General features: G+C 43.1%; 1 protein-coding gene across 1 annotated transcript; it reads right to left on the minus strand.

Annotated features, from left to right (window-relative positions):
* Nucleotides 1-205: 205 nt before the first annotated feature.
* Nucleotides 206-8,687, minus strand: stip1 (stress-induced phosphoprotein 1). Its single transcript, XM_010870606.5, has 14 exons — nt 8,408-8,687; nt 7,072-7,281; nt 6,816-6,957; nt 4,732-4,873; nt 4,373-4,535; nt 4,085-4,211; nt 3,421-3,523; nt 3,022-3,142; nt 2,821-2,917; nt 2,535-2,659; nt 2,372-2,408; nt 2,035-2,138; nt 1,754-1,929; nt 206-1,666 (listed from the first exon to the last, which is right to left on the minus strand). The coding sequence occupies exons 1-14, from the start codon at nt 8,429-8,431 to the stop codon at nt 1,594-1,596; spliced, it is 1,644 nt and encodes a 547-aa protein (XP_010868908.1). The 5' UTR covers nt 8,432-8,687; the 3' UTR covers nt 206-1,593.
* Nucleotides 8,688-11,168: the final 2,481 nt, after the last annotated feature.

An 11,168-nucleotide genomic window follows, 5' to 3' on the forward strand; every position in this document is an offset into this window, starting at 1 on the left:
CTGGTGGTCAATTACAAGCTAATTATTAACTGCGTAAAACAAACCAGTCTTATCATGGGACAAGGTTGGTTTCCTTTTCAGGGAATAAGACACTGAATACTTAGAGAAAGTACACAAAAAACACATGGACCATTCTTGTGGGAGGATTTTCCCTGGTGGCGAGTAAGAACTCAAAAGTGGAAGGAGAAATTACCACAGACACAGATTAACTTAGAAATACATTCAGATATATTTTGCAGAACAGGAGTAATTTCACTTGTACATTACACTATCGGGGCTTGTTTTTAACATACATCATGTGAGTGCCATGTCTGAAAATTATCTGTATGTGTTGTCATGGTGATATCACAATGAGCCATTATTTAAATTTGGCCGCCCCCAGTGTGATGAAGAACTCTAGCAGATCAAGGCTATGGTGAAATGTTGACATTTTAGAAAGGAGGCTCAAAAAGAACAGTACATACTTGGACACAACCCTCACACACCCTTCCCCCAGTACTCTAACAAACCAAAATTACATTGTGCGTGACATCAACTTTAGACCTTCAGAAAACCGTAACCTGCAGTTCTTGGCTGATAGCCATTTTGTGTCCCAATGCAAGAATTAACTACAACAGATAACATCCCCTGTTCTGTACTGTCAGTCAAATTAGTTTCATGACGTGAGAGGTATTCAAGGCGGGTTTTCAGACACAGATTAAGCCTAGTATACAACTTAAAAAATACACTGAGCTTGATTTGTTTTAGTCCTAGACTAGGCTTAATCTGTGTTTGTTGAATAAACCCGTAGGGCCGGTTTCGCAGACACAGATTAAGCCCGGTCTAGGACTGAAAACAAGTTCAGTGGAGGTTTTCTATTGAACTAGATTTTTTAGTCCTCGACTAGGCTTAATCTGTGTCTATGAAACCAGCCCTTAAAGTTCAAACAATATTAAACTTTCAAACCTTAAATCTAGTTGGAATACCTGCTCCCAAGACCAGTACATAGATGACAGGATAACATTTATTTAAGATCTGAAAAGCCCAGTAATGTGAACCTGTAAGCATGCCTTCTGTCAACCAGTGGCACCTCTACATAGGTGTAGAACAAAATATTCTGTCTGGGAGGGTGGAAATAATTTAAGTCAGGCTCCATACACATATTGACTGGCTATATTACCCCAGCAGGAACCAACGGTTTTAAAATAAGCAAAGGAAGGGGAAAATTAAGTAGTTATATTTCACTTTCACATTGTTCCAAAACTCAGAGTCTCTAAAACAGAGCATTGCTTGTTTTCTTATTAGCTGCTAGGATAGCTTTCAACAGTTTTATTGTACCAAACAAAGTTCCAGGCCTGTCTGCTGCTCCTAATCAAATTTTTCCTTTCAACCTCTTTCTTAGAGAACTCTGTGCTTTCATAATAAGTAAAATTGAATTAAGGCTGTAAAATGGACAAAGTAAAAATGGAACAGTTTGTTGCAGTTTGGGCGAGATGGCAGAGAATTCTTTAAAGGGTGAGAGGGAGCGGGCGGGGGATCTGGAGGGAATGGCATCTTGATCCTCTGTGGCCTTGAGGTTCTTCACGGGGTCTGGCCTTGCGCTCTCCTCCCTCATCACCGGATGGCTATCAGCCCCACATCGATCAGTTTCTGGATCTTCTGAGCAATGCCCGGGTTCTTCAGGTGGCTGAGGATGAGACGGTGGGATTAACTTGGTGACAACATCGGCGTGGCAGAACGCGGTCAGGGGTCAGGGTGAACGCGTGTCACTTACTCGCTGAGGGCCTGGGGGTCCTTCTGCATCTGCTCCAGGATCATGCGCATGGCGGGGTCACTCATGATCTGCTGCACCTCGGGGTCGGCCATGGCCCTCCTCTTCACGTCTTCCGGACTGTCGTCGTTCCTCACGTGCTGGCTCATCATGCAGCGCTGGATGCCCTCCGTGGCCTCCTGCAACCCAACAGTTACACTCAGCCCTGACAGCCACCCGCTGTAGCATTATATGGAAGAACACAAAACTGCTAGATCTACATATGGCAGACCGTCCCGCTGTACCTTGGAGTTGGGGTCCAGCTCCAGGGCCTTCTCGTAGGCAACCATGGCCTTAGAGAAATCCTTCATGGCCTCCAGGGCTGCTGCCTTGCGTGTGTATCCCTTTACTGCAGAGAGAAAAGATCTACGCTTTCATCCTTTGAAAGGGCCCGCGTTTGATACACTTCAAACAGTTACCAGAACGCAGTTTAACATGAAGACAGCCTAATGGTTTTAGTCTCTCAGGGCCCAACATCAAGTTCATGCTAAATAAATGAAAGTGGAACTGGCAGGGGTGCCAGTTAAAAGCTTATTTAACAGCAATTTAAAGTGATTTTTCTTTTTTAAGCTCAGTACATACTGAAGGAAGGATCAAGTTTGATGCAGTCCTCGCAATCCTGAAAGAGAAAAGAAACATTTTCAGTAGTCCTTTTTCACCCCGAAGAGCTACAGTGGATATCATTAAGCTGGTAATAAGGAAGATGTATGTCGATCTTGTCCATTTATTGTGTTGTGTGTCGCACCTTCAGGGCGAGCTGGAACTCCAGCAGCTTGGTGTAGCAAGCAGCTCGGTTGCTGAAAAGCTTGGCGTCGTTGGGGTTCCTCCTGATGGCCTCAGAGTAATGTTTCATGGCTGAAGGGTAGTCTCCTGTGGAAGAGAGGAGACAGGTTAGTGGACGTACAACTACATCTGAAATGGTATTCAGAAAACTAGAGAAAGCATACATCACTCAGCACGGTAATAAGGGTGCTATAGTATAATAGCGAATCCAGTCTACAATAAGAGCCCTTTCCCAAACACACACACACCTTTCTGGAAACACTCATTGCCCTTATTCTTCTCTTCCAGGGCCTGCTCTGGGTTAATGTAGGCCAGCTTCTCCTGCTCCTTCAGGATCTTCTCAGCCTGGTGACAGGGTGGTCAGAAAAGGTTTGGTTGAAGAGTCATGATCTACCACAGCATAATGCATCCTGAAAGGATTGATTCAGTCGGGTCGGAACCCCCAGTACCTGCTGGCACTTCTTCAGCACATCAGGGGTGCGATGCTCTGTCAGACTCTTGTTGTAAAATTGGACCGCTTCTTTGTACTTCTCCTGCTTGAAGTATGAGTTGCCAATCCTGGCCAAGGCCCTGAGAAAGGAGGATGGGAATGAGGAGAGACAACAAGCAGAGTATTTTACAAAGCTGGATGACTCATGCTGACATGTAATTTCCCCAGTTTGTAGCGGAGGCCCACATAACCCAAATGTGCCCTGGCAGCGGTGGCTGAAAAGACGTAGCTGGTGGCCTTTTCGGTAGACCGTACCGCACCACTCACCGGAAGTGCCGTACGCAGACTCTCAGCGGTTTCTACACCGACTGCTGACCCGCACGTCCAATTACTTTGAGTCAACCGAGGAACTACTCACTTAGCAATCTGTCTGTAGTCCTCCCGGTTCTCTCGGCCCACCTCGATGGCCTTGTCGCACAGCTCCCTGCACTGCTCATACTCAGCCTTTTCGAAGTACACAGCTGAGACGGACACACAGAAAGGACAGACACCTTAGAAACCGAGGCAACTAGCTCATTATCCATCAGATTGTATAGATGAGAACAGTTTGCCACTGCCTCTTTTTCAGACTTAAGGTTCTCATGAGGTTTAGGGTTAAAAGCAGGATTAAGGTTAGGCATTGAGGTTCAGTAGGGAGATTAGGTTTAGATTTTTGTGGGATAAATTTAAGGATTAATGGAAATACATTTTGGACCGAAAAAAGACCTCAGAAGTATAGTACAATAAGCATCTAGTTGTTAACACCAATTGCTATTAATGTGAGGACCGATTTGAGGTTTACACTAATTAGGTGACAGGTCCCAAGCCTTGGGGTTAAATTTAGGGTTAGAATAAGGCTTACAGTTCAGGTATTAAGGGTTAGGAGTTAGGGCTCAGGTAGTAAGGATTTAGGAGTTAGGGTTAAGGTTAAGACTAAGTTTAGGCTATTGAGGTTAAGTTTATTTACTTTTTTATAGTACTAAATGCCAGTTCTCACTTTGATAGTAAAACCAACGAGTGTGTTCATAGTAACAATTCTGTACCTGCTTGGTTAGAAAGGTATGTCATATTGGTTGGGTCATGCTTGAGTGCTTCTTCATAATGTTTCAGTGCAGTGGCAAAGTCTTTCTTCTTGTAAGCCTCGTTCCCCAGCTCCTTCTCCTTCAGAGCCTGCAAAATCAAAATAGACACGTCAGCTGTTTTAGATCTGCCGAGAGGGCAATAAATCCAGATAAAAAGGAGTCTTGCTGCTGAGAGGAGATGCATGTAGAAATTCCCACAAATGTCACAGACAAGAAGGCACATAGGATGCCATATGGTGGTGTACCCACCTGTCTCTTGTTCTCGGGTAGGTCCTCCTCCTTTGGAGGGGGTGGCTTAGTCTCCTTGGGTTTGGGAGGTGGGGGTGGAGTGGACTCCTCTTCATCCATGCCAGCCAGGTCTAATCCCAGCAGAACAGACAGTGTGGTCATAACTCTCGGGTCCTGGAGCTTCCTATGGGTAGGACAGGGAACTTCGGTCAGGTCACAGAGAAATTCACAAGCCCTACAAAGAGTGTCCGTGTTCTGGGACTGATGACCAGATGTCTGTGCAGAATTAATACAGCAGTAGGAAGGGTCAGAAGACCCAACACATCAAGGTATGTTGCACCTTTTTTGGAAGTACACACGATTAGTGGAAATTCACTCACGAGCCAAGTTCAGATGGTTTGTCTCTAAGTTGCTCCAGAAGTGCTCTGTACTCCGGATCTTTCATCAGGGCGTGGGTTCGAGGGTCACTTTCCAGTTTCTCAAACATGTTGGGCATGGCAAAGGGGTTCATCATCTTTTTTTCTGTTGATGCATTATTAGGTGACATTTACTATACAGGCCCAAAAAAATAAATAATAATAATAATGAGTGATTCCTCTGAAATGTTTTGCAGCAACTCGGGTTAAAGGTGAGTCTGACTAAACCTGACCACCAAAAGGCTATTTAGTTTTCCTTTTGATATAAAATTTAAGTTAATGAAATTAACTAGCCAGGAAGACAAACCAAACAAGCTAGGCAACTACTTAGCCCTGTTGTCAGAAGCAAAAGGTAAGTTATATAGCATACATACCAGGGAATCATTGTCACAACATATGGAATAATGATAACCTAATCAACACATTTTTGGACACAATATGAATGCGATGGGCAGCCACATTCCTTATGGTCAATACCCCTAATTTGACTAAGTGTTCTGATTTGTCAGTGTTATTTGACATGCATCTTTAAACCCACATTGCGGTCCATATTTGGTGATATGCAAGAGAAAATTAAAAGCAAAATCGCTTAGGCACATAGCGGGATATGTCCAGTGGGTGGCTGCAAATGCAATTTTTTGCAATCCATTTTGCAATTGGTAAATCAATTAAATGAGTCAAGGGCTCAATCACACAGGTCCAGAACAGTTAAGTGTTCACCCGTTACCCTAAACTTTCACTGCAAAGTTATCACCCCAGTTATTTCTCATAATCAATTTGTTTTAATATAACTGTATGACAAGACCAATTCATGGTGCAAACTGTTCACTCGCTCATTGTGGCACTGCTGCACACGGTGGGGCCGTTTCCATCTTGTATCTGTCAAACCCGATCGGCTAGCAATCAATCTCTAGCCATTGTTTAGTTAGTAACTGTTCTACTCATTGAAGCTATCCTACAGGTTTATAAATCCCAGCTGAATAATAAATTATGAACCAAACACCACATTTCCAAGGCCTGTTGACTGCACAGCCAGTTAAGCAAATGTTATCCCACTTGATTCGTTTGCTGATTGACTGTCACTCCAATTAAGATGGCTATCTAACTCAGATTACAAACAACGGTTAATAAGAGGCTGCGGTGCAGCCATTTTGCCATTAAGAGGAGAGAACATTATTTTTGAAGCACATTTCCTGCAATTATCCATTGGCATATGTCTTGTTCTTATTAGGGACAGGCAATATGACCAAAACTAAACTGTATTGCTAAATATGTTTCATGATAAGTGCAGTGTGAAATTGTCCAAGCAAAAAATGCCAAGAAGCATGCCAACAAGATGAACAGAGCAAGAAGAGCGACAGCTTGTCCGCTGCCCGCCAGCTGGGGGGCACAGAGATAATGCAGCAGAAGCAGAAAAAGACAACTGACAATGGAAGTGCTGACCGCCAAGTCCAAATAACATTCAGAAGACAGATGCAGCCCACTGCGTTAAAATACTTTTTGACAGTATGGATTTCTAATTGTGTCTCCTACACACTTCCCTATGGCAAATCACACAGCTCATTGTTGCTTACTGGACTTGGGTTACTATAATAAACAATCTGACCAATTAAATCATTTGAAAAAGGATTTAGTGCCCTAGTTTGCCCCCAAATTCTGCATCTATCACTCTGAACATTACAGCAGCATAGTGTGAAACAAAACACTAAGCCACTATTATGTGGGGTATTTTAAAATCCAAACATATTCTCTGCTCTTCTCAAATAGTGTAAATCCTATAACAAATGGCAAAAGAGTCCACAAGTCCACATTTGATACCAGCCATTGCAAAAAGTACACATGCACACCTGACAGCAGTTTCTAGATACCTTGTGAAACGGTAAAAGGTTTGTGTGAACTTAAACTACTCCAACCAGTAAAAGGTTTCCTACATCCTCATCATATGCATGCATGTATAGTGGTGGTCTGTTGCTGCTATATGATGATAGAGGAAATACTACATTGTGTTTCGTCCATAAATATGACTGAGTGAAAGTGTGACGTCTTACCTGCTAGCCGGGCTTCTATATTCTGCAGCCCCTCCTTGAGCTGTTGATTTGTGGGTTCTTCTCGCAGTCCCTCTTGGTAAGTCACTTTGGCATCCTCAAACCGTCCAAGGAACTCCTGGGCTGCTGCTTTCCTTGAGTAACCCTGTTCAAGCAGAATTCATGGTGATGAGGGCATGTCAATTTTGACAACAGCCAGTGCAACTCTAAGCAGGTAATTCTGGATAAATTGGACAGAAGTGCTATGAAGTGGTCTCACCTTTCCCCAGTCGGGTTTGATCTTGATGGTCTGACAGGCGTCCTCCAAAGCGCTCTCATAGTTGCCCTTTTTGGCATATGCAGCCGAGCGGTTGCTAAAGAGTACATGGTTTGAGGGGTCGAGGGCTAGTGCTTCAGTGTAGCAGCGGATAGCCTCATCAATCTTCCCTGCACTCAGGGCTTTGTTGCCCTGATCTTTCAACTCTGAAACCTGCGAGGGGCAAGTTTGACTTGAATAAACACACTAATAAAATATAATTGACAAATACTGCTTTTGATGTCACAGTATGCATTTATTTGTCAATCAATAGAAAAACCTTTCATCTCTGCAAATTTGAGACCTACAAACTACAACCTCATTCCTAAAACAGCCAAGGTCTATATGAAACAGCTGTCAGACTGAACCCAAGCCATTCACCCAATCACCTGTTCCTGACAATTATCTGCCAGGGCAAGACAAAGTGCTGAAACCTCTCCATGATGCACATTTATTGAACGCATCTTAGTTTCAGCTAAACGCATGTAGACTACAGTAGCTCAGTGAACACAGATTTTGAAAGTAAATTACAGTCCTGAGCTACTGCAATATGACACTTCATGTTTTAATATATGACGTGTGTAGTCCTGCCCAACGTTAACGCCGGTTTGCTAAGTAGCTGATTGACATTCCATCCATGTCAGCTAACGCTTTAAATCAGGACACCTGGCTACTGTAACGTTGAGACAGCGAGCGCAGCTGGAAAATCGAAAAACTAACGCGTTAGCTTAATGTGACCATGTTGTTAAACTCAGTCAAAGTGAATTAACTAAGTAGCAACACCTCTTTCATTCGTGTTTGTAAGTCGCTTTTATAAGATGATCGACAGAACAGGCCTACTAGTAGCTAGTTATGATATATTATAAGCAGTAAGCTAGCAACGCTAGCCCCGGGAAGCTAATAACGCAGTAAGCCTACTAACATTAGCTACAGTTGGGTAGCCAACCCTAGTTAGGTAATCAGCTACCCGCTAAATTTACCCTGGAAAAAAAACATTTATACTGCAATTACAACTGAATACGTCAACTAATATCATGCTAACATTTCGGTTAACTGGTCTTAACTTGGTGAACAGGGTAGCTAACATAACAATGAAGTCAGCATTCATTGAGCTACTACAGTAGCTAAAGGTTACCGTTAGCAAACTAACGTTTGTGCCTTTTGTTAATCGTCAGATAAGGCAAACACACTCCGATTATATTGACTACCAACACACAAAGACTGCGACAATACTGCATTTAAATATCGCAAAGAAAACCGTTTTTGACCATAACATGAATGACAGTTGCTAGCTACTCACTTTCTCCATGGTCTCGCTAACCATGAGGTTCCAGAAACTACTGTGAGACGACAGGACCAGAGCTCCACCCCCAGCACAATATGGTTCAGGTTGCCAGATCTGTGCTCAAAAAGCCAAAATCGTTCAAAGCGCTTAGATTAAATAGAGTGCTGTGGAAGTTTCAGTGTCAGTTCCTTCTATGAACAATATATAGCTCTACATTTATTCTAAAATTAAGCAATGCAAAAAGTATTCATATTAATAGTAGCGCCAGGGTGCTCAAAATCTATTTCCGTCAAGCACGGCAACCCGAGTCCTTCTCCTTCCCCTTACAAACATGCGTTGGTCACTGCGCACTACCACTTGATTGGCTAAATCTGCTTCATCGTAGAAAGCTCAGCAAATCATGAGATTGTTCGCGGTGAGTAGGGTGAGTAAAACTATCTTCGAAGCATCTAGCAAGTTCTAGAAAGCTCCTGAGAGGCTGGTCCATATTTCTATTTTCTAGATCTCCTAAGTACTACTATAATGGGCTATTAATGGAATTACATGATGTTGTTATTTTCCTATTGATGTTAATAAATATATGAATTAGTAGCAGTGAACACATGACATTGTAGTACAATTGAAATTGAAATGCAAAGGCTGTCAACTCAGGACCACATTGTATCATTAAAGACAAATGGAGATGTGATGTATCTCTTACATGACCTGCAGACTAAAAAAAAGAATGTCATATGTTTGGATATGGGTGATAAGCACTCTTCATGGAGAATATATTTTATGTCACATTTAGCCTGACTTGCCACATAGGCCTCCTATAGGGCCCACTGAACCCTACAACTATCTATGCACTGCTAAACCCACTTTTTATCACTCTAATTTTCAAAGTAGGAAACGCTTTTCTCTCACCATAGTCTTGGGAAGATGTTTTGATCAGGGGGTGCTGATACTGGTTGAGCATGTGGTGGAAACAGAAATAGAACAGACGGAGAAAGCACATTGGTGGCGGACAAAAGCTAAAAGAGAATTTTGGAAGCTGGTCAGGGAGTTCTGAGACTGCGACTGGAGGGTTTCAGAACCCCCAGCATCTCTACTTCCCATCGCTCCTCAGTCCTCCCCCTCCATCTTCCCTCTCGCCAGATTACTTGTTCAACCAGTTTGCAAAGAACGTTGATGATCTGAATCTCATTCGCTTATTTGGTCGAATTGTCCCTCACACCCCATGAGTTTGTGCAGAGGGAGTTTGCCCTGTCTCAGTCCCAATTTTATTTCAGTTGAATTAGTTTATGTGACAGGGGACAGCGGTCAGTCTGAATTATATGTTAAGGCATTCTTTTAGATACTGGAAATGCTCTCTCAAATGTTTTTGTGTTAACTTGAATCTTAGGAGGACCCGAGCCCTTGGACCACCTGGTCTGACAACTCCAAGACTTTCCTGTCCAAAATTCTCCTCATTGTGTTAGAGATCTAGTTTCTGCCTGCTGATTCCTGCTACTACTGCCCACTTGGTCATCCCTGTCCTTCTCCACCTGGTTGTGCAGCTGATCTGGATTCTGCCTGAAGCAGCACCCTTATATTTATTGACCTTCTGGTCGTCTGAAAATGTAAACATATTGATGTGGCCTAAGAAGTGTTTTACTCATATAATCTTCACCAATCAGAAGAGGACTACCCAACTCTTAGAGTCTGGTTCCTCTGTGGGTTTGTTCTTAGGATCTCACCCTACTAGGGAGTTTCTCCTAGCCACCATGCAATTATTTATTTTTGTTGCTTGCTCTTTGTGGTATTAGGCTGGTTATCTTTATAAGCTGTTGATATTAAAAGGGCTTTACAAAATACATTTTATTGATTGTTATTGATTGATTGAATGAGAACACTTGAGCATACTATCTCCTGTTATCCCTTTCAGAACAATCTCCTTGAAGTCAGGCTTCAAGATAGGTCAAAGGAGCCCATTGTCTAAGTTTAATTTCTACTCTGTTCACATCCTCCTAGATCTATTCGCTGCCTAAAACATTAAGACATCAAACCTTTCTGTCCATCTGAGCTTTTCAGGCTCTACACTCTCTTTGATAGTTTCCTACCTGGCTACACATTCTAACCAGGTGACAAGAAGGCAATCTTCCCCTTTGCCCCTTCTGAGACCTAGGTAAAATGTCTGCATGCCTGGTTGACCTCTGGCTTTAATGTCAGCCCACCACCTCAAGCTCAACATTAACAACACATGGCTGATTTTCCTCCAGGGAAGGCTTGTAATTCCAAGACCTATTCATCAGGGTTGACAACTCTGTGGTGTCCTGATCCCAGATTACCTCACACAGAAAGCTCTACAAGTACGAATTCAGGAACTTGTCATCTCATGTATACCCTACTCGTGGTAGGGCTCCCTGCTTCTGCCATTAAAGTATTACAACTTATCAAGTATGGCCCATCTGGTGTCCAGCTATCACAACTGCTCACACATCCCCTCACTACCACGTACTAATCTCATTCCTTTGCTCACTTCAGTAGGGGCTAGATCCCACAGAGCGATGTGGACATCCAGTACAGTCACCTGGAGGACATCGCAATGGGGAGCCCTCGAATGGACGTTGAGCAGGATGCACAGACATTGAGTGATGTTGCACAGGATGTTGAGCAGGAAAGGATGGCGATGAGTGATGTTATGCTAAATGGAGCCGACGGACAGCAACCCATTGGCGAGAAGTACAATAAAACCCCATGATAATATCTATTTAAACAAGTAACTACATTAATATATTGGAACAAGAAGAGGAGC

Source organism: Esox lucius, chromosome 7, assembly GCF_011004845.1.
Source record: "Esox lucius isolate fEsoLuc1 chromosome 7, fEsoLuc1.pri, whole genome shotgun sequence".
Lineage (NCBI taxonomy): Eukaryota > Metazoa > Chordata > Actinopteri > Esociformes > Esocidae > Esox > Esox lucius.

Excerpts from the sequence above, each read along its gene's own strand:
- stip1 (XM_010870606.5), bottom strand. The coding sequence starts at position 8,431 with ATGGTTAGCGAGACCATGGAGAAA. Across the intron at positions 4,536-4,731 it reads AAACCATCTGAACTTGGCTC|GAAGCTCCAGGACCCGAGAG; the intron begins GTGAGTGAATTT and ends TCCTACCCATAG. Across the intron at positions 4,212-4,372 it reads TACCCGAGAACAAGAGACAG|GCTCTGAAGGAGAAGGAGCT; the intron begins GTGGGTACACCA and ends TTGATTTTGCAG.